Genomic DNA, 23687 nt, shown 5'->3' on the forward strand with positions numbered 1-23687 from the left:
TGGGGCTGGAAATGAAGATAAATTCAAAAGGGATAAAGGTCTAAATTCCATTCAAGTAAAAAAAAATCAGTTGTGTAAGTATAGAATGGGTAAAGCTTGAATTTAATAGCAATTAACATGAAACATAATGACAACCTCGGAGATGGCAATGGCACCCCACTCCAGTACTCTTGCCTGGAAAATCCCATGGACGGAGGAGCCTGGTGGGCTGCAGTCCATGGGGTGGCTAAGAGTCAGACACGACTGAAGGAACTTAGCAGCAGCAGCAGCAGCATAATGGCAATCTGCTCTAGTACTCTTGCCTTTAAAATCCCATGGACAGAGGAGCCTGGCTGACCACAGTCCATGGAGTCGCAAAGAATCGGACACGACTGAGCATGCACACACGCAACATGAGACGTACCTGGAAATGCTTGTTGACAGTGACTAACTGGTGTGAGTGTGAATGCAGGCTTCTGATACTTTAATAGAAATACAGCATCCTGATCAAAAGGGGCCACCAGTTTCTCTGCACTCTTCCTCAGTAGGCCACTTTCAGCATATCGTATTCAGATACAACACATAAACGAAAAGTGATTTTATTTCTGTTTCCACAGTGCAGACGCTGTCTAATGGGTTTGTAGAGACAGGTAATTACTAAACTGCCTGTGATATGTGTGGCCACATAACCAGTGTACAGTTACAGACTCACAGTGTACAGTGAGTGTGAGTTTCACAGAGTAGAATATGCAGTGAAGTGCTCGGTGCTGTGCTCAGTCACCTCAGTCATGTCTGACTCTGTGACCCCATGCCTGCCCGGTTCCCGGTCCATGGAGATTCTCCAGGCAAGAGCACTGGAGTGGGTTGCCATGCCCTCCTGCAGGGGATTTTCCCAACCCAGGGATCGAACGTGCGTCTCTTACATCTCCTGCATTGACAGGCAGGTCCTTTACCACTTGGGCCACCTGGGAAGCCTTGATTATAATCAAAGCACATTTCAAGAGCATGAAATTAGAGCATGGAAAACTTTTAGTTGTGTTCAGTGAAAGCTTTAAAAAAGAAATCTATGATGATGTCCCCAAACTTTCTTTTATGAGTGACGCAGTACTTCAGGTAGAGTGAAAGTGAAGGATGATGTGATATCGATGGGTGGTCTCTGAAGGCGGACGCAGGCGTCACCTGGGTGACCCCCAGCACTGCTCCGGGGGTGGGATGCTGGGGGTGTGGGAGGGAATGCTGGCGTGGCAGTGAATGTGGTCAGGTGGGCGGAGGTTAGCTGGCTCTGGGTTGAGGCTCTGTGATCAGGTAGAGACATTTCGGATGCTCTTTATTCTTCTCTGTAAATGCTACTTTCCATATGGAATCATTTCCCACTAGATTTTTTTCCCTAAAGAACAACACCCTTCGCACACCTTGGGGTGTCGTTCTGCTGCTAGAAATTCTCTCACACGTGTGTATGAAAACGTTCCCTGTTTCCCTCTCATTTTTGAAGGCTATTCTGCTCCTCTCTCCTGCTGCCCTGGGCAACCACTGATTTTGTGTCACACAGATAATTTTTTATTTTCTGGAATTTCATGTAAATGGAAGCTGTGTATTTTTTGGGGGGGGGTCTAGCTTCTTTAATGCAACATCATAATTTTGAGATTCATCAACACGTGTTTGCATCAATAGTTCATTCCTTTATGTTGCAGAGTAGTATTTCATTGTAGGCTATATCACAGTCTGTTTATCCATTGATCTGCCTGTGTTTCCACACGCCAGACCCAGAGTGCAGCTGCGAACTCGGTACCCAGGCTCCGCTCTCACCCTTTGCTCGGAGTTCGTCCTGGGTGACTAACGCTGCTCCAACTCTGTACTTCAGCTTACCTTTTCCTGACCCGGTGGGAACTCTGATTTGTTCTTCCGAAGCCATCTCATCCTTGTCTTTTTAAACTGCATCCTCAATAACTGTTTTAAAGAACTCAGAACCAAAGAGGTAATTGTCCTCAGGTTTCTGACCTTCCCCGGTTCGCTTTGCTTCTGTCTGTCAGAAAGGTCACCAGGGGCCCTGGCCACGAGCGTCTCCCAGCTGAGCCTCGTCTCCGTGTGTTTGCTGCTGCTTCCTCTTCGTCTAGACGATGTCCTGGAATCCTTCAAAACTCAACAAAGCGGCAGCTCCTCCTTGGAAGGCTAAATTTATAAGAGATTTAAATGAAATCTAGTATTTTTCCTTTTGTTTCGGGTGTACAGTATAGTGATCTGGTATTTATAGATATTGCAAAATGAACACCACAGTAAGTCTAGTTAACATGAACAGTTACCATTTTTTTCTTGTGATGATAACTTTTAAGATCTACTCTCTTAGCAACTTTCAAATACTCAATACAGTATTGCTATTATTTTGTAAATTGGAGTATAATCGCTTTACAGTGTTGCGTTAGCTTCTGTTGAACGACAGCGGGAATCAGCCACAGTGGCCTGCTGTTAGTTGCTCAGTCATGTCTGACTCTGCGACCCAATGGACTGTAGCCTGTCAGGTTCCTCTGTCCACGGGATTCTCCAGCAAGAATACTGGAGTGGGTTTTGCCATTTCCTTCTCCAAGGATCTTCCCAACCCAGGGCTCAAACCCATGTCTCCTGCATTGCAGGGGATTCTTTATCATCTGAGCCACCAGGGAAGCCCAGCCAGCAGCCATAAGTATACACATCTCCTCTGCCCCGCTCCCCCCAGCCACTCATCTAGGTCGTCACCGAGCACTGAGCGGAGCCTCCTGTGCTGTGTAGCGGCTTCCTACGAGCTGTCTGTTTTACACACGGTGGTGCCAACACAGTGTTGCTGACTGTGGTCACCATGCTGCACGTTGCATCGCTGGGGCTCAATCTTGTTTAGTAACTGAAAGTTTGTACCTTTTGACCCCTTCAGTGCTTCTCCCACTTCCCAGCCCCCACCTCTGGCAACCAGCGATCTGTTCTCTGTATCTCGGTTTGGTTTTGTTTCTTTCAGATTCCGTACGTAAGTGAGATCATATGGTATTTGTTTCTCTCTCTGACTTATCTGTTCACCCAGCATCACGCCCTCAAGGTCCACCCACGTTGTCACAGATGGCAGGATTTTTCTTTTTTTTTTTTTAAAGTATGTTTATTTTTTTAAAACTATTTATTTGGCTGTGCTGGGTTTTCGTTGCTGTGCAGGCTTTTCTCTAGTCGGGGTGAGCAGGGCCGACTCTAGTTTCGGTGCTTGGGCTTCTCATCGAGGCGGCTTCTCTCGTCGCAGAGAGTGGGCTTCAGTAGTTGTGGCTCCCTGGGCTCTCGAGCAAGGCTCAGTGGTTGTGGCCCATGGGCTTATGAGTTGCTCTGCAGCATGTGGGATCTTCCTGGACCAAAGATCAAACCCGTGTCTCCTGTCTCGGCAGGTGGACTCTTTACCACCTTCTTTGCCACCAGGAAAACCCAGGACTCCCCCCGCCCCCCACCTTGGGAACAACCTTCTTTCCCTTTTTATTCATGTAATTATGAACAATATACTCAAGGACGCTTTTTTATGGCTGGAGTGACTTCGCTTTCACTTTTCACTTTCATGCATTGGAGAAGGAAATGGCAACCCACTCCAGTGTTCTTGCCTGGAGAATCCCAGGGATGGAGGTGCCTGGTGGGCTGCCGTCTATGGGGTCACACAGAGTCGGACACGACTGAAGCGACTTAGCAGCAGCAGCAGCGGCAACATTTCCTTTCTCATGGTTCTTACAGCGCACCACTGTTAACCCTTCCTATCATACTTAAGAAACTGACCCCTAATTACTGATGACTTGTCTGTTAGCCTATGTGATGATAAGGGCCATGCCTCATTTGACTTCATATGTCAGCATCTAACATGGTGCTGTTACATGGTAATGTCCAGAAAATTGGTTAATAAATCATGAAGTTAATGAGAAAGAATTCATTCATAGTTATCTTTCATTCTGTTTACTCTTCCTGTCTTCTCTTCTTAGCTTTTCTTTTGTTTCTGTTTTCCTCCACTGTGACTGAATTTCTGAAAGATAATAGAAGTAATACAAGCCTTGTGACTTTCAGCATTGTATTAGATCTGCTGACACTGGAAGATGGATTTTGAATGCTAGCAAACAAACTGGGAAAGTTTAAGCATTGTGGGTAGATGTAGCAATGGAAAAGATTTCGTTGGTGTTTGTTGTGAGGGTGGGTACATCAGCGAGGTTAACCTTCTTTGCTCGGGAATGAGAGGCCTCTAGACAGGTCTGCCCTATTTGGACAGCAGCGCAAATAAAACCGTTTCACCTTGAGATGTTAGGTAACTGACCTTTCCCCAATCTGGAGGTCTCCCAGGATGTCCCTCATGGAAACCAAAGATAAAAACCCTATTTAAAATCTTCCAAAGTGGGTTTAGTTCAGATAGTTGTTTGTTTGTTTTTTTTCTAATTTATCTATTTATATATTTTTGGCTGTGCTGGGTCTTCATTGCTGTGTGGGCTTGTCTCTAGCTGGGGCAAGAGGGGCTCCTCTGTAGCTGTGGTGCGCGGGCTTCTCATTGAGGCCTCTTCTTGTTGCAGAGCACGGGCTCCAGGCACACAGCCCAGGCTCAGTAGCTGAGGCGTGCGGGCTTAGTTGCTCCGCCGCATGTGGGGTCTTCCCGGACCAGGGATCAAACCCATGTCTCCAGCACTGGCAGGTGGACTCTTTCCCACTGAGCCACCAAGGAAGCCCAGTTGAGTCTATATACTTTCCATAGAGATACAGTGAAGTAATAAAGGTCCTAATTCACTGGTCAGCAAGTCGTGGGTGCTCATAAATGCTCGTCTTTCATCCTCATCCTCCTCCCCAAGCTGCCTGAGGTTCCCAGAGACCTACGTTTCCTTGAAATTCCCTCCAGATCAATGTCATGAATGTGGGACAGGTGCAGACAGTAAGTGCTGATCACCAACACACACGTCTTCTTTTCTGAGTCTCCTCTGTGGCACTTAGATTTTCTTTGAGAATAAACTGCGTTTGACTGCACACCAGCTGTTGATCAGGGAGAATGTTCTGCGTGAACTTCCTGACAACCATCCAGGAAACTCACTTGCTGTCAGAGACCAGTCCACTCACCTGAAATCCTTGTCAGAGTTCCCTTTCCTAGGAACACTGTGCATTGTTCTTCTCTTCCTACCTTTCCTGGAGGAGGTGCTCCAGACCTTAGCAGCAGGGGAAGGGAACACCTGAGCAGGTATTCTGAGCGGTGTGATGGCACTCCAGCGTGAAGAGGGGCCAGCAGCCAGTTTATCAGCCACCCAATGCTCAGCAGAAACTCTCCAGTCCCACCCTGAACCCACTAAAGTGGTGGTAATTAATTTGGGATACCCTAGTGACACTATCTATTGTAATAGTAAATGGATGCTAATGTACTGAAAATGTTTTGAAAAACAAAACATAAAGACAATGGGAAAAATAGCCATAGTACCTAATTTCCTTCCTTGAAAAATGAGTTGTCTTTGTAGTTTTATGTTTAGCTTTGTGAAATACAGTTCAGCTGAATTTTTCTTTAATATTAGGTTGTGTCCTGTGGGTGTAGACTCTCCCTGTGGCTTGCACACAGATATTTCACACATCCTGCGAGTGTAGACTCTCTGTGGCTTGCCCACAGACGTTACGTGCATCCTATGGGTGTAGATTGTCCCTGTGGCTTGCTCAGACATTATGTGCGTCCTGCGGGTGTAGACTCTCCCTGCGGCTTGCCCATAGACGTTAGATGCGTCCTGCAGGTGTAGACTCTCCCTGTGGCTTGCACACAGATGTTATGTGCATCCTGCGGGTGTAGACTCTCCCTGTGGCTTGCACACAGATGTTGTGTGTGTCCTGCAGGTGTAGACTTCCATGTGGTTTGCACATAGCCCAGGAACTGCAACAGTAGGAGTTGTTTGTGGAGAAGCTTCTACCTCTCTAAGCATCCTCAAAGGACATGGGACAGTCAGTCACCCTTCAGCGTTTGAAGGTTCCAAACTGTCCTCCAGGACTCCTTTTACCTAAGAAATGGAAAGAGAAACTGTTTCCTTCCCAGTCCTTACAGGCTGGTGATGGTGAGGCCGCATCCCTGGTCCACCTCCCATAAATCTCCGCAGTCAAAAGTCCCCGAGGCCAGGACCCTTGGATTCTGTCAACCGTGTGTTGTTGGCAGTGGTTCATTTTGAGAGATTCCAGAAGCATCTGCTTAAATCATTTTTTCTTTGTCTTTTCAGGAGCATCTAAAGGCCTTTGATGATGAAGTCAATGCTGTTTTGGACAATATGTTTGGACCTCGGGGTGAGTGAGAACTTGAGAACTCAATGTGGAAGGAGCACCGTCTAGTTAGAGAAGAGGATGGTGCCCTTGCAGGTGTCTGGGGAACAGTCTGGCGCCTCCCCTGAGAGACCTGCCACCCCTCCCCCTGGGGCCCCTCCTCCCCTGAGAGACCTGCCGCCCCTCCCCCGTCCCTGCAGGGCCCCCGCCTCCTGCCCTCCAGCCTCTCCTGGGGGCAGGAACACAGCCCAGTGCCATCCGTGTCTCTGGTCCCTCCGCGGCTGCCATGGTGGCAGTCCTTTCCTTCCAAGCCTGCTTCTTCCTCTCTTCCCCTCCTCCACCCGCCTCCCACATCCTCACACACGGTCTCTCTGCCCCTCCCTGTCCGATAGACTCCCTCTAGACACTCTGGGCTTTCCCTGCCCAGAGCCACGGTTCAGACTCCTCAGCTCCCAGCCATCCGGAGGGTCCTGGTGGTTCGTCCATCACCGCCCACTCAGACCACGGGGGGCCTCCTGACGCGGCTGCCCTTCCTCATCGTCTGCTCAGCGGCAGCTGCAGTAAGACTTCAAAAGCCTAAGTCATATTGTGCAGCACTCTAGCTTAAAACCCATCAGGTCTTCCCTGCGTCCTCAGGATAAAACCCAGCTCCTCGTGGACCACGCAGCCCTGTACTGTCCGGCCCCAGCTGTCCACTCTCCCCATGCTCTAGACATCTTCTCCTTCCTCTGAGTGTAAAGTTCATTCCTATGCTGCTGCTCCCCAGCACGGTCAGCTCCTTCTTACACTGTCAGATGTCCGCTTAACCGTCCCCTCCTCAGATAGCCTTTCCCTCACCAGGACGGCGGAGATCTGCCCTCAAAAGCAGCGACTCTTAAACCTGTCATTATGCTCTGTTTCAGCTTCTGTTTATTTCCTTCATGCACTTGATTAATAGCTCTTTCTTCCATGAGGACAGGACCCATGACTGGTATCTCCACGGTGTCTTAACGGTCCTAGGAACCAATTAGACACTATGTATTTTGCAAATAAATGAGGAAAGTCTCAAGAGCATGCTTTTGTTTCCCTTGAGCCTTGCTGGTTCACAAAGCTGGAGAATTTACAAGTTGTCTGCTCAGCATTAGGGGGTGGGAGGAGAGGGAAATGAGGTTTTCCAGTTTCTCAGAACCTTTAAATAGAATCACGCTGGGACACAGGCTGCGTAAACTGTCCTGAGCGTGACCACTTGCATAGTGTTAGTGAGATGCTACTCTGATTGTAGAGAGCTTTCAAATATACTCATCTGTGTATTCACATTGTCTTTGGTCTTCGTTTTGTTTTCCATTTCCTCCTTGTGATGACGCCGTGGGGCGGGCAGAGTGGGATGTCGGTCGCTCTTAGCCCGCTTTGTGTGACGTGCCCTCTGTGGCACTGCTGTAGCAGGCAGTGTCGAGGACATGGCACTCCAGCAGGCACGCGGGGCTTCTGGGTGACGGGCCAGCACGTGACGTCTCCACCAGAGACTTAACAGGCAGTGTCTGAGCCAAGGTCACACTGAGCTTTGGCATCAGTGAGGCCACTGTCACCTGGAATTACGTGGACAGGAGCAGTTAAGGACGGGATTGCAGTTGTTTGCTCAGTTTCGGTCATTTTTATGGAAATTTCCTTTGCTGCGAGGAGACTGTGAGGTTGACAGTTGATCGCTGATCAGGTGACGTCTGTGGTGACAGGAGGCTGAGCCTCCCGGCCGGCAGGCACCCTCCTCTCCCTTGAGAAGTGGGTGGGCTGAAATCATGTGGCAAATCCCCTGGGGAACCGACAGGCATCCCCAAGCCTTTTCCGGCTGTACCCGTGCCATGTTGGCACCATCCAGAGAGATTGTTCTGGGCAAATACCTGACCCCGCTGCAGAGTTAATGTCTCAGGTCCCAAAGACGATGATTTATAAGTGCTCGGTCCTGAGTTTTGGTTAGGGCAATTGTGAGCCTCCCTAACAACCATGGCCATTGTTTACAGGACTGTGACACAAGACAGTCACAGCCTTGAGCACTGCATCACGTACTTGACCTGTCGGCGGGCATGCGTTTGATGACTGTCCCCTTCACCTCCACATTAAGCAGCTGTAAGTTATGAGTGAGACTGAGTAGAAATACAAGGTAGTCTCACCTCTCAGAGTACACTGGCTGGGGCCTGAAACCACAACCTCTGAGACAGAAAGCGCAGAAGTCAACTGCATGTGTTCGTTTCCGGGGCTGTTGTAGCAAAACTCCCACAGACTGTGCGGCTTAAGACAACAGCAGTTCATTCTCTCCCTGTTCTGGAAACACGGTGTCAGCAGAGCCTTGCCCGCCCTGCGCTTCCGGGAGCGCTCTGTCCACACCTCCCGCTCAGGGCTTTCCGGCCGCTGCCCTGGAGCTCCATCGCTCCATCACCCCGGTCTCTGCCTCCGTCTCCACGTGGCCTTCTCCTCCTGCACCTCCCCTTCTTCTCAGGACACAGTTCCCTGAGCAGGGCCCACCTCACCTGGTACAGCCTCATGTTAGCCGGTTTGTGTCTGCAAAGGCCCTATTTCTCAGTAGGACCGCATCTACAGAGACCAGGAGTTTGGACCTGAACACACCTTTCTGGGGGACACTGTTTAACTCAATACCATAAGCAGAGGCAGGGTAGGGTTTAGTGCAAGTTACTTAACTGTTTTACTCAGTTTTTCTCTATTGTAAACCAGAGATAATTCCACCTATAGGATGGAGTTATCCATCACCTTGACTGTGGTGTTGGCAGCACAGGGGTTTGCATATGAATGGCACCCCACTCCAGTAATCTTGCCTGGAAAATCCCATGGACGGAGGAGCCTGGAAGGCTGCAGTCCATGGGGTCGCTAAGAGTCGGACACGACTGAGCGACTTCACTTTCACTTTTCACTTTCCTGCATTGGAGAAGGAAATGGCAACCCACTCCAGTGTTCTTGCCTGGAGAATCCCAGGGACGGGGGAGCCTGGTAGGCTTCTGTCTATGGGGTCGCACAGAGTCGGACACGACTGAAGTGACTTAGCAGTAGCAAACTCATCAGATTGTACACAGGAAAAGTGTGCAGGGTTTTTTGTATATGGCAATGACACCTCTATATAGCTGTTCAAAATAAGATCACCTATATAATTAGATTGTTTTGAGAATTTTAAGTTAACACATATAAAAGGCTTTAGGTCTGTGTGTGGCACAGAATCAGTGCTCAGCAAATGTTCATTATAAAAACAGTGCTATAGCCACATGGGCTTCCCTGGTGGCTCAGATGGTTAAGAATCTGCCTGCAATGCAGGAGACCTGGGTTCAATCCCTGGGTCAAGAAGATCCCCTGGAGAAGGGAACCCACTCGAGTATTCTTGCCTGGGAAATCCCATGAACAAAGGACCCTGGCAAGCTACAGCCCATGGGGTCGTGAAGAGTTGGACACGACTGAGCGACCAGCACACACACTATCGCCATGATAACATGCAAACTGTAAATTGATCACTGTTTTGTTACACTGAAGAGTTGTAGTTATGGAAGAGCAGTGGGAAGTGGCTTCCCTCAGAGGCCAGGCCCTTGACGTGGGCCTTGAAGGACGCGCAGGCTTTAGATGTGGAGGTGGACATTAGGAAGTGGCACGGTGTGCAGACCTCAGGACAGATGGTTATGAGCCCCTTGTGCAAAAGATAACTTGTTACCTGCAGGAACGCTCCCCTTACCTTTCAGCTCCGTCACAGATGTGGGAAGTTCACAGCATCAGTGATGCCACAGAGCTCGAGAAGGCACTTGGCTCATAGAAACTGTGCTCTGCAGGATGGGATGTGGAGAGCCAGGGGCTGGGTGGGGTGGCAGGGAGCAGAAGGGGAACTGGGGCTCTGGGGACCAGAGGGATCCCGGAAAGGGAGAACCCAGCTCCAACAGCTCTGTTTACAGAGATCAGAGTCAGTGTGAAGTTCTCATAATTCTGGGCCAAACCATTTTCTCTCTCTAGACTACAACAAAAAGGAGCAGAACAGAGAACAAAAATCACTTTGTGCCTCCAGTTATTTTCTAATTACTGACTGTATTATAGTTCTATTGTGTATGTTTTCTTTAGGTTGTTTTTTTTAATAGTGAAAACTTTTATATTTGGAATTAGCTAGCTGGACTCCGTTTCAGTTCAGTTCAGTCGCTCAACTGTGTCTTGATTCTTTGTGACCCCATGGACTGCAGCACGCCAGGCTTCCCTGTCCCTGACCAACTCCCAGAGCTTGCTCTAATTCATGTCCATTGAATCAGTGATACTGTCCAACCATCTCATCCTCTGCCGCCCCCTCCTCCTGCCTTCAGTCTTTCCCAGCATCAGGTCTTTTCAAATGAGTCAGTTGTTTGCATCAGGTGGCCAAAGTATTCGAGTTTCAGCTTCAGCGTCAGTCCTTCCAATGAATATTCAGGACTGATTTCCTTTAGGATGGATTGGTTGGATCTCCTTGCAGTCCAAGGGACTCTCAAGAGTGTTCTGCCACACCACAGTTCAAAAGCATCAACTCTTTGGTGCTCAGCTTTCTTTATAGCCCAACTCTCAGTTTACATGATCCCAATTTTGTTGGCAACATCCAAGCATCATAGTCCGGAGCCAGTCAAACATATGCCTTCTCCTCTCCATCAGGCCTGATCAGGGTGTTGACCTTGGCCACGTCAGCATTAGAGGGCTTCTCCACAGCCTGTTGGATTGGGCGCTTGTTGGCCTTGACACCCACAGTGGACACCCGTGTGGTGTGGTCTTCTGTCTTCTTCACGGCTGACTTGGTGGTGAGGGGGAACTTGACGATGGCACAGTGGTCCAGTTTGTTTCTCTTGGGGGCGCTCTTCGAGAATGTTTGAGCTGCCTCCTGAGCCACAGTGTTCTGGGCCACTGGAAGGTGGGTGACGTCCGGTCTTTGTTTGTGGCTGTGGATGCCTTTCAGCACAGCTTTCTTGGCCTCAAAGCCTTTGCTTTGGCTTTGGCTTTAGGAGGGGTTGGGGCTTCCTTCTTCGCCTTTGGTGCCATCTTCATGAAAAGCTTCTTTAGGTTTGTACGTGTTCACTCTCCAGAGTAAGGGACACTTGCCTCCTGGCTGTGCGTACTCTTGGTCCACGATCAGATTTGGATCCTTGGTTTGTTTCCTGTTCTCCATTCCAAACCCTCAGCTCCAAGGCTCGTTCCAGCCTCTCGCCCTCGCCCTCCTGTAATCCCGCTGCCCTGTTTGGACCAGCTGGACTCTAACCACTCCTGGTTTCTATAGTGATCCTAAGCTGATTCCAGGGGGTGTGGGTGCTGGAGCTAGGGCGCAGTATGGACGTGTGCTCTGTCCCGCCTCCCAGAGCTGCTCCATGGAGGCAGCAGCAAGATGCAGTGACCCAGGAGCTGGGTGTGGATTCACGTCCTGACAGCTGCTGACTGCCCGATGGCCTCCTGCAGGTGCTGACGCTTGCTTAGCCGTTTGTGTGGGACAGCGTAATACACATGCCTGCTGCTTACTGAGCGTAAACACAGGACTCTGCCACTTAGACATCGAGAACCATCACTTCCCACCTCTCTGATTTGTCACTGCGTGTTCGGCCTAAGCCCTGTTGGCGCCGTGGAACCTTCCTTAACTATTTCAGCCCCACTGGTTTCTTCTTCCGAATGGAACCCGAATCCAGCTTGCTCACGCTGCGGCCCACGGTTCCCTGCTGGGCCTGGTGCGACACACGCAGCGCACGAGACGGCATCTCCTTACTAAGCACGCAGGGTGCTCTGTGGGATTCTCACTGTGTGTTTCTTTTCAGATTCTCGAGTCAGAGGATGGTTCATGCTGGACTCCTACCTCCCTACCTTTTCTCTCACTGTTTTATACCTGCTGTTGATATGGCTGGGCAACAGATGCATGAGGAACAGACCTGCTCTTTCCCTCAGGGGCATCCTCACCTTGTACAATCTTGGAATCACACTTCTTTCCGCATACATGCTGGCAGAGGTAAGTGTCCGCAAAACAGTTACGTCTGGCATTGCAGAACTTTCCACGGTTTCTATCAATACTGATCTTTAATATCTCAAGAAGCTGTTCCAGCGTCTGATATTATTCCTTCCACATGGGTGGAAGTCTTTGTTTCTAACTTGAATTTTTCTTATTGTAATTTAGACCTATTTCTTTAGTCCTTAGTCTTTAGTTGTAATTTAAAATCACAATTTAGATCTGAATGGGCTTAAAGATCATGTATTATTGTTTTCTCCTTTTATAGATTACCATACTGAGGCTTAGAAAAGTTAAACTGGTTTGCCTGAGCTATTGAGTAACAGTATTTTTTTCAATTAAACATTAAATACAGTTAGTCTGACTGAAATGCAAACATAACATCCCTTAAAGGATGCTCCTCGCATCTCCGGGCCACTGTGTGTCCTGAGGACCACCTCCCGGAGGCCTGGGGTGACATCCCAGCTTGGCTATAGTAGCCTGCATTGCATCATGTCTTCCCTATTCCTTTATAATCTGCCAAACCTGAGTGATTTCACAAGAAAAAGAACAAGTAATGATGGCCCTGCCTACACAGCCAAAGGGTATTTACTGTAATACAAGAGGAAATCTTAAAGTGTTAAATAAACCTCGAGAGAGAGAGAACTAAAACAGAATCTTTTTGGAGAAAAATTAGGATAAAATCATTCATATATATTATAAATGGCTAACAGTGGCACACACATAGCTGCCTTCCTGGGCTCCTTGGATTCTGAATGGAAATAAATTCTTGTCTAAAACATAGGCCCTCTCACCCCTAGTTTTTAATCTGTGTTTAATTAGCCTAATAGGCACCATCCTAATGATGGTTAATAACCATCATCTAAAATGTTTTGAAACGCTAATTATGGGACTGGAGGCATCAGAGTGCAGGTGGCAGAGCTTGGGGTCAGGAAGGCCACCCTGACAGCTCTAAAATCACACCACCTGAGTCTAAACGGGGAACTTGCATTTTAGTTTCCCTCCTGGCTCAATTTTAGTTTTCTCTTGCGAGAGAGTAATTTACGGGCTTATTCCTCCCTGTGCAGCAGGGAGAGGCACTCTTCCCGGGGCGGGTCTCAGCGGCCACGCGTCTGCAGGGCCCGCCTGGCGGGCTCACTCGGTCAGAGGTGTGAGCCCCGCGGGAGGCGTCGGCGCAGCGGAGGCGGGAGGCCCGAGCGCGGTGGCGGCTCTCCACGTCCTCTGCGGCCCTGGGGGACTCACTCAGCCAGCTTAGCTGTAAGATGGAGACGCGACGTCTGTCCTGCCTCACTCCCTCCTGGGTGTCAGGACGTCAGTTCTGTTCAGCCGGCACTCAGCGAGCCCACGCTCGTTGCGGCCCAGGGGCCACAGCGAGGTCAGAGGTGGTTCCTGTTCTCGAAGAGCTCACAGACGCGCGCAAGTGCAGGAGACAGTCAGTCCTATGAGTCAGGACGAAGTCCACAACAGGCACCGACGGCAGGAACGAGAACGACAGTTCAGTGCCTGAGCCGCCACATACATGTACGGGGTTTGTCTCTTTTAGGGAGAAACCCCTGCACAGAGCGCATTCTCCACTGTGAGCTTTAGCTCCCACTGGTCTGCTGTTTCTCTTCTCAGACTTTTCCATCTCTCAGTTCAAAATCACTGCTGGTGGTTGAGTGCCTCCTAGTCTCCTGACCTAACCTCTTTCGGGGTTTAAGGTCTTCCCCCTTACACTACAGGCTGTGTTCGTAGACTAGTCAAGGGGTAGCTTACCTTAACCTTGCTAACCTGTTACACTCAGGCCAGACGTGTGCTTAGGCCAGGAAGCTGCCCTGAAACCACTAACACTGTTCCAGCAAGCGCACCCTGCAGGCCCTGCACGGTGTCAGGTCGAGTCCCAGGCTCTGGAGCACAGCCTCGGCCCAAGTGCAAGAGGGAGCACTGGCCCAGGTGGGGTTGGGGAGGCCTCTCTGAGGAGGCGATGGCTGAGCTGCGCGCAGTGATGAGAGCAGGCCAGGCAGGTCAAGATCTGGCGAGGCCTCGAGGCCGCAGCAAGCTCAGGGTGGTGGTCGAGGACCACGAGAAGCAGCGGTGTGCCAAGGAGAGTGGACAGAGACGGGTGATGCGAGACGAGCTGGACGGGAGCAGGTTACCCAGGGCCTCGCCAGGAATTTGGCTGTTCTTAGGAGGAGCCATCGAAGGATGTTAATGGATGAGTGATGGGATCTTCTACATGGAGAATGGACTCAGCGAGTTGGGGCAAGCATGGAAGCAGAGGCTCTGCTGGGGGGACTTGATGGTGCTACAGTCACAGACACCAGTGGTGTGGACTCGGAGTGGATTCTAGTCATATTCTGGAGCGAGTTGGCCCACACCTCCTTAAGGCTGACAGCCCTGTTTGAAAGCCTGGTTTCCTCCTCTTCAACACTCAGGTTGGGTGCTTCCTGCAAACCAGCACGCCCAGGGCAGCAGGAGGGGTCTGGGGTGAGGCACTCTGAGCCTTCCCCAGCCTGGCTGCTTGCTCTGCCACTCAGTCTGTCAGATGGTTCTGCAGGGGTGCGGTGGGGAGGGGACAGCCGGGGGACAGCTGACTAAGCAGAGCATGGCCTGTTCTTTCCTACTGTGGTGTTGCTATTACATAAACACGGTAGATGGTAGAGCCCCGAGCTGCAGAACTACAGCCTGACCATGGAGGTTTTTAATTAATCTTTCTAAACAAAGTTAAGTAACTTTATTTTGAAAAAGGCAGAAAAAATTTACATACACTTCTAGATATTCCTGGATCCACTGGGGCCTCCCACCAGCTCCCATTTGAGAACCAACAGGGACAGCTCTGGGACCTGGGGGTGACTTGATCTGTAATAGACCCACCAGGAAGGTTCAGTCTCTCTTACTTTCCCTGGATTCATTTATCCTGATAACCTATACTTATCACAATGTTAACTGGGGTGATTTTGTTAGAAGAGAAGCAGTGGAGGATATGGAAGACTCATGAAGGTTCTGAAACATTCTGTGTTCTTTGAGTTTATCTCTTTTTCTTGGTGTTCAGTTCATTAACATCCCTCCCTCCCTGCTCTGTCTAACAGTCGGTCCCTTTACACCTTTTTGATAAGCTACAGAAAATTATAGGCTTTCACATATATCATATGTAAATCAAAGCCAAAGACCTTATAGTCTAGAATTTTAAGTTTCTTAGTAACAGTGAGCAAGAAGGCAGAAAACTTTTATAGAATTTCCCACAAAGAAAGTTCATTTCCTTAAGTTGTAGAAGCAAAACTAGACAAGGAATTAGAAGACCTGAATCCAGTTGTCATTCTACTACTTACAGTCGTGTGATCACAAGCAAATAGTCATTGAGGACTTTCTCTGTGCCAGGCATTGGACAAGGAATTGTAGTTGCAAAAAATGAGCAAAGAAGGAGGCATGGACTTTATGGAGCTTTGTTTTTTGAGCATAATGGGGAAAACAGATGTGTATCAGTTATAATCGCAAAAATGACTGATTACAACATAGCATAAACACAATGAAGAAAATGACTTCAGAATGTCTGTGAGCCCTGGTTTTCTCATGGAAAATGGTAATAAGTACATAATTCATAACTTTGGGATGATCAAATAACAAATACATGTAAGCCAATAAAGTACTTAAATTTTAGTGTAGTTTCTTCACATCTGTTTACATTTAATTCTATATTGTATTTGTAGAGCATATGATTAGATAATTGCTTACGGAAAATATTTTGTTACTCAAATGATAGCTAAATTCTGTTTCTGGTGGCTGTGAAGGTTAGAAGTAAATCCTATATTAACCAAGGATTTTAACCACTGATACCAGTTCAGCAGCAAGAAATTAGGTCCTTTGATACTGTGTATTTGGGAACAGGATTGAGTAAAGCTCATACTGGGAAGAACTCAAACCTTGAATAGATGCCAATCAGAAACATGAATAGGAAGTTGAGTTTTCGTCCAAATTTTTGCACTGATTTTTTTCCTCTCCTTTGTTTCTTTGGCAGCTTATTCTCTCCAGTTGGGAAGGAGGGTACAACTTACAGTGTCAGGATCTGACCAGTGCAGGGGAGGCCGACATCCGGGTGAGTCAGCTGTTTGTAACCATTTCTCACTGAAAAGGAGAGAAAGCTTTCTCCTCCCAGAGACGAGGATGGAGGCTGGGCTTAGATAAGCAGGGGTCTCCGTCGTAGTAGAAGTGCTCATTTGGGGGACAGATGGAACAAACCTTGAATAGATCCCTTTGCAAAGTGGAATGGGGATGACCTCTGTCCTGATACAGAATCATCTCCAGGATGGAGCTCAGTGAAAACAGCAACCCACAGACCATGCCTATAGTACAGGGCCTCATGTGCAGAAAATGATAGGAATATGCGTGTCTTAGCTTTTAGTTTATTCTGCCATTGTTTCTTTTTAAAACCATAAGCAAACATGCTTGTTTCCTTTTAGGGGAGGGACCAGGGCAGAGTAGATAGAGGTGGAAATTGGACTTCTCTGAATGTCCCTTGTCTAATTTTCAGAAACAGTAGGTGTTTTCACATAATTATAAAGCAAATTTTAAAAGAATGCAAGGCAGCCTCTTATTCCACATCTTGGAAATAAAATAATTACCCGTATATTAAGTTGCTGACATAACCACCCAAGGAATTCTTTCATGTGCCTTTAAACAGTGTTTGAGTGCACACCCTGAGCGAGATGACCTCAACGGCATTCAGTAATTTGGAAAGGGGGGCTGCTCTTATTAATAAAAATATTGGTATTGCTTTTTGTGGGACTATTACAGGTATGCTTAAGATAAAGTACATAATAATGTTAATATCATTACAACTAATATTTGAAACATAGAAAAGAGAAACCAAGACTCAGTAATCATAGATTTAAATCAGAAATATCAAAATGAACATTCTTTCTAAAACGTGCTTTTTAGCTCTGTTCACAGGAGAGGTCTAGTTAGTCTCTGAGAAACCAGCAGTGATACCCACATCATGCTCTCTAAATATAATCCACCAGGAGGGTTTAGTGCTCTTAGAGAGTTGACCGATTCCTGTTTGGTTGGGGGGAAGTACATATATGAGAAGAATCCAGGACATCATGTGACAGAGCCAGGAAGCTGGGGTCACGACAAGAAGATGTAAGGGCCAGCTTAAAGGGACTCCCACAGCTAAAGTGGGACAGTTTGAGTATCAAAAGGAATACTGACAAATTTATAAAAACTAAACGAGTTTAAAATGACACTAAAAAAAAATCGTTGTTACTTTTTGAAGGTTACTAGGACACCAAGTAATTCTAGAAAAAAAAAATTGAATCAAACATCTATCCTGCCATTCATATGTAAGTTTCCAAATAGCTAAAGAGGAAGAGCTTCCCTGGTGGCTCAAACAATAAAGAAACTCCCTGTAATGGGGGAGACCCAGGTTCGATCCCCTGGGTCAGGAAGATCCCCTGGAGGGCATGGCAACCCACTCCAGTATTCTTGCCTGGGAAATCCCTCAGACAGAGGAGCCTGGAGGGCTATGGTCCACGGGGTCACAGAGTTGGACACGACTGAGTGACTAACATCATCTCACCTGCTATGTAAAGTTTCCAAATAGCTAAAGAGGAAGAACTATTTCTATAAAGACAAAAACATGCACGTAAGTATGAAGAGAATTTGAAAAGCACCATTTTGCAGCTTCTAGTGAAGGGTAATGGGCCCAGACGGCAGTCATCTGTAAACGATGAAGCTACCGGGTGAAAGCTGAGTGGAAGCTTCGCGATGATTAGGTGACGCTGTTAACACCTGGACTCTGCTGCTGTTAGTGTCAGCGGGCCACCCAGAAGCTGGGTGCCTCTTGACGTGATTCCACAGGAAGTACACAGACCCACGCCTGAAGTACAGATGACCACTAAACCACGTGGGTTTGAATTACACGGGTCCACTTAATACACAGACTCTTTTCAGTACTAAATACTAAGTGCTGTACAACCCGACACGGAGGAACCATGCTATGGAGGGCTGGCTGTAAGTTATACACAGACTCTGGCCTGTGCAGGGGGTCAGTGCCATGACCATCCCTGCCCCGTTGTTCAAGGGTCAACTGTAATCTTACCCCCAACCTTAAACCTGAATCCAGCTAAGCCTCTGTCATTGCTCTTTACAGAAAACGTGGAGGATAGAGAAATAAGTTTAAACAACACTAGGAAAAATAAGTCACCTAAATCCATACTATTAGGAATTCTATACAACTGATCAAGTTTAAGAAATAAAAGATCAGAAAGAAAACAGTGGAGCACGGAAAGGGAACAGACTTTTTGGTCCCCCCCAATATTTTGGAAAGGTACAATTATTCCTTTCACTAGATGGGGCTGGATTGCTGGGAATAAGGAATAGATGGCAGCAGAGGCCGGGTGAGACGGTTCTCGCTGGTCTGGGAGCAGGGCGGGTGAGCCGGTGGAGCATGGCCCGGTGCCCGCAGGGGCAGGTGGCCCCGGGCAGCATCACAGCTCACCCTGTCTTCCTCCCGCTTGACTTCTCGTACAGGTAGCCAGGGTGTTGTGGTGGTACTACTTCTCCAAATTAATAGAGTTCCTGGACACAATTTTCTTTGTGTTGCGGAAAAAAACCAGCCAGGTCACCTTTCTCCACGTCTACCATCACGCCTCCATGTTTAACATCTGGTGGTGCGTCTTGAACTGGATTCCTTGTGGGCAAAGTAAGTATACATCTGTCGGTTCTGTGTAATGGGCCTCCTGCCCGTCACACGGGGAAGCACACGTTTGCTGGTGGCCGTTTCGTTTCTCATCTTTGATCCTGGCAAAACCTTTGAGTATTAGGATAAATTTTAAAAATGTCTTCTCTTCCATGCACCATACATCTGATGGCAGGAGCGCGTGCCCCAGCTGGAGCAGGTTACCCCACGCCCTGGGCTGGTAGAAACAGCGCCTTCTAGTCACGACCCCTCGGCTGTGGTACAGATGCAGTCATTTCAACTTCGGGGGCTTGTTTATCCATTCTGAAAAAATAAAATCACATCCCTCTGACCCACCAGAGCAGTGGCTTTCAATTTTTTTTTTTTTTTACTAAGACATCAATAAATATTACATTATATCACAACCCAGGGCACTCATACTGAATGAAACAAATTCCATGAAACAGTATTTAGCCTGGCTCTGTGTGATTCACTTAAAAAAAAATTGACCTCACTTTTTCAAAAAGTTAATAACTCTCACTGCACTGACTTTCACAGTTGACATGTCAGTTCTGACCTGACATATCAACACAGCGCTCAAGAGAGAACAATACTTTTCTATTGGATATTTATTGGTTTATACCCAAGAATTCAAAAGTATTCTATGAAAAATCAGGTACAACTCAGGTCAGAATGATTTTCTCCTAGGATATAGGAACTTGTAGAGATGATACTTAAAAAAACAAAACAAAACTGGGGTATCTGCAGCACATTGACTATGAAGATGTAAATTTAAACTCCAGTAAGCTTGCTGGAGGCACAGTGGACAGAAGAGACCCTTTTCCACCTCTCCTAGACTGACATACTCTGGTTTCAGTTTAGTTATTAAGAATATAGTAGACTGATGATATAATCAGTATGTAGACTAAAATCAATACCAAAGGACAGTTGTCAAGGCTAAGTATTTTTTTGATTATCAAGTTTCATTTCTAAGTCACTAAAGCATCTAAAAGTCGATCTTAACCATTGTGTAAAGACATTGTATTTCATTCACGGGAATTCTGTGTGTGTGATGGTTTCTTTTCAGTCTAGAATACTATGAAAATTATAAGCAGCAACTACTTTTTTAAAATTAATTGATGGAAATGAAAACTCAGGTTGGTAAAAAAAAAAATCACTAATATTGTGCTGCCTGGTACTCTGAAACTATATTTGTGCTTTCATATAAATCCAGTGTCCTGACAAGTCATTCCAGCCAGTGTATAAGGACTTGCTAGAGTCCTGGTGCTGTTCCTCTTGTCATATTCACTGATTTGCATTGATCTATCCAGATTGTTAATCCAGGACTGGGAAACCAGGCAGGAGAATTTAAATTAATTAACCCCCATATGTGCAGTGCCTTTTAGTTTATATAGTTAACCCCATCACAACCTTAAGTGGTACTTACTTATATCAGTTTTCCAGATGAGAAACAAAATTTACAAAGTAATATATGCAAGGGGACAGAGCTATTTAGGTGGTCCTCCAGCTGCACAGCCCGTCTCTTGGGCAGCTCACAGACCAGCGGCCTGGATCCTGGACCCGCCCATTGTGCTCACCTTCTGCGCGCCCCGTCCGGAGCCCTTCACGTAGGCTGGCGTTGTTCTCACACCCTGCTTCCCGCTCCTTGGCTTGTGCACTTCCTCACCTCTTGCAGCTCAATCCTTTGACCCTTAGTTGAGCCAACACAGGGCTTAGCCCTTGCTCCTTAGTTTCCTGAAACACGACTCACCCACGTGGATGATAGCACCTGTCATGAAGGTGACGGCAGGGGACCGGGGGCAGGGGGGTTCCCCGCCACAGCTCAGCATAGCAGATACCCAAAAGTGTTAGACACCCCTTGTCCCAGAAGTTCAGGAGGCTTCCTGGCCACTGGGAAAGTCCCCAGCCCAGCTCAGCCTCTTCTCATCCTGCGGGACCTTCCCCGATTCACATTCTGCAGCATCTCCTGGTTCTAGGTCCCTTCCAGGGAGATTCCATTTACCAAACTATGAAGGGCAGTACATTTTCCCTGACTCTCAAGTGCCCTGTTCAGCCATGTATGAAGGCTATAATCATATAGTCTGTCTACAACCCAAATGGCTGGAAGGTTTAGTGAAAGCAAACACATGTTCTTTCTGAAATTCTGCCTCCTGGTTAGATGGTAGTCATGACAGAGACTGCATAGCCCTGGCAAAACGGTTTTCAGAGTCCCAGCCAGTCCCGGGTGAGCCCCCTCTCTAGGTGTCTGGTGGAATCCTGCGATGATGGCACAGGAATCGGGTGAGTCACGTGAGCGCTGGGTTGTTTGTGCTCAGTTATGTCAGGGGGAACAGTGCTTGACGAAGAACGGCCGGTCCTGCCTTCCAAAGGAACGATAATGCCTCCTGTGCTCTCCTAGGTTTCTTTGGCCCCACCCTGAACAGCTTCATCCACATCCTCATGTACTCCTACTACGGGCTGTCCGTGTTCCCGTCCATGCACAAGTACCTCTGGTGGAAGAAGTACCTGACGCAGGCCCAGCTGGTACGTCCGCCCCCGCCAGCTCCGCCCCGCGGGCTGCGGCGCATGCTCGGTCCCAGCCCTGGAAGCTGGAGGCACGAGGCTGCCAGGCTCTCTCTAAAAACGGGCTTTTAAGAGTAAAACCTTGTTAAAGTGTCCCTCGTGTACGGAATGCGTCCTGTGCGTATGGAATATGCAGCTAGCTCACTCCTTGCTGTGAAATGTAGACGAATACTTTTGAAGTTACTCTGCTGAAGCGTTTCTAGCTAAATGGCCTGAGATGTTCCCCAGAGAAAATTAACGATGGCCAATTTTACACACTTGCTAACTTCTGACAAAACTCCCAGAGAGGAGAGTGGGCCCCTCGGGCGCTTTGGGGGCTGTCTCGCCCCGGGAGCAGGCTTGCAGCAGAGCCAGAGCGATCCGCCCCTGCCGCCCACAGGTGCAGTTCCTGCTCACCATCACCCACACCATGAGCGCCGTGGTCAGGCCCTGCGGCTTCCCCTTGGGCTGCCTCATCTTCCAGTCTTCTTACATGATGACGCTGGTCATCCTCTTCTTAAACTTCTACATTCAGGTACGTTTAAACTCAGTCAACAGCGAAACATGAGACTGAGCACCTCTGCGTTACGTTTTTAATTTTACCAGTTAAACGTTATGGGAGTGCAGGCTTGTGGATCAGCTCAGATAACAGAGGTGCACAGAGTCCACCCTGCAACCTGCATTCCTAACTCATCTCCCTGCACCTCCTCCACAGGAGAACTAACCCCTGTTACTGCTCTGGTGGGCATTCTGCCAAACGTTTTTCAATGCATGCCTATGAAGTTTAATCAAAAATACTATGTATTTGAATCTTGTATTTGCACCAGGCTGCCAAAGTCTCACCTCTGAAAGTTAAACACTGTGTATAGTAACACAGATCTAGGAAATCTCTATGAATGGAGGAAAACATCGACTAAATGAACCTAATGGTGAAAACCTGTTGCCATTAGCTACTGCAAGGTTGTAGACTTCCTGTTTATTTGAAAACGTTCTTTTGAAGTGAACCAGGATGAGAAGGTCACATTGACTTTTCCTTAGGTGCCATTTTCTTTTTAACAATTTACGTGGAAGGGATTTCCAAAACGCAATTTCAGAGCAACTCTGTTCTAAAGAACCGGTGGCAGCAGTGACAGCACAGGCCTCAGGCGGTCGGTTTTGAATTGCTCCTCTGTGGGCTGCGGAAATAGAAAGCTTCGTAAGAAAAATGAGAATATACAGTTCATTCAGAACAGTACTTCTGAAATTGTATTGGCTGTATTTTCTCCCGCAAATAAACAAGTGCCCACTGACTTTAGTTTGGGTTGACTTTGAGCAAATGTATGGTGGTTTTATACAGAATACGGCTGGGGGAGCAGAACTTCTGATAGCTTTTCAGCTCTTGTGTTTTGGAAATTGGACTGGCGAGGCTTTGTCTCCTGTGAGATAAAAGTTTCCTTTGAGAATTTCTAAAGCAGCAACCATTGATAGAACCAAACAAAGCCACCCCTCTCCTAAAAAAAAAAAAATGATGAACGTTGCTGGCAGACTAAGGGAATCATCTTGGTGTTGAAACTTGAAGGAATCCATAGTCCAGCAGTGGGGAACAGTGGTGCTCAAAGCCGTAGTCAAGGTCAGCCCTGATCCTGAGTTGATACTATTCGCTTTTTTTAAAAAAGTGAGATCATATATTTTGTCTGAATAGGAAGGCTGTACCAAGACATACATCAAGCCAAAATCTCAGGTACCAGTACTTTTGAAATAACAGCACTTTTTCACTTGAATTGTATTTTTTTTTAAATTTCTATCCTTAAGTAAGTCATAGTGCATACTTGAAAGTTGCTGAGACTAGATCTTAAAAGTTCTCATCACAAGAAAAAATTCTAGTGGGATGGGAAATGTGGTAAATCCTGTATGTGGGATGGTAAGCTACACGGTGTGACCACTTACCAAGCAGTAAATCATTTACAAGCATTAAATCATGTTATACACCTGAACTGATGCACTGAATTTCACATATACCTTGACTTTTTAAAAAGACTTCAAAAAAATCATTCCCTCCATGTAAGCAACTAATGCAGAATTTGAATGCTAATCCCATAAAACAATATATATCAATACTAACCTGATGTGGGTAAGGTGAGACAGCTTTTCCTTGGAATTCATGCATTTGTCTTGTTTTTAATCAGAAGCTTAACAACCATCATTTAACAAATAAGCATTCATACTAGAAAGTTCAGTACCCAATGAAATCATGCATTGTTTTAGACCCTAAGTCACATTACAGACAAGGTTCTATTAAAGAATCCC

The 23687-nt window shown here is 47.4% G+C and overlaps 2 protein-coding genes across 6 annotated transcripts in view; one reads left to right on the top strand and one right to left on the bottom strand.

Moving 5' to 3' along the window:
- Positions 1 to 23687, top strand: part of ELOVL2 (ELOVL fatty acid elongase 2) — a 46509-nt gene that overhangs the window by 22500 nt on the left and 322 nt on the right. Inside the window, exons 2-7 of the mRNA XM_086370331.1 lie at positions 6186 to 6249; positions 12000 to 12187; positions 16179 to 16256; positions 18692 to 18863; positions 21259 to 21383; positions 21802 to 21936. Of these exons, the coding sequence (XP_086226457.1) occupies positions 6186 to 6249; positions 12000 to 12187; positions 16179 to 16256; positions 18692 to 18863; positions 21259 to 21383; positions 21802 to 21936 (762 nt within the window). The remainder of the gene's footprint in view (positions 1 to 6185; positions 6250 to 11999; positions 12188 to 16178; positions 16257 to 18691; positions 18864 to 21258; positions 21384 to 21801; positions 21937 to 23687) is intronic.
- The window catches only part of SYCP2L (synaptonemal complex protein 2 like), a 70614-nt gene continuing 69289 nt past the window's right edge, over positions 22363 to 23687 (bottom strand). For all 5 annotated transcript variants that reach the window (XR_015152559.1, XR_015152558.1, XR_015152561.1 and 2 more), the window contains one exon: positions 22363 to 22576. The gene's annotated coding sequence lies outside the window, so the exon portion shown is untranslated. The remainder of the gene's footprint in view (positions 22577 to 23687) is intronic.

Source organism: Bos grunniens, chromosome 23, assembly GCF_055505025.1.
Source record: "Bos grunniens cultivar Pamir isolate PY7600 chromosome 23, Bosgru_T2T1.0, whole genome shotgun sequence".
NCBI classification, from domain to species: Eukaryota; Metazoa; Chordata; class Mammalia; order Artiodactyla; family Bovidae; genus Bos; species Bos grunniens.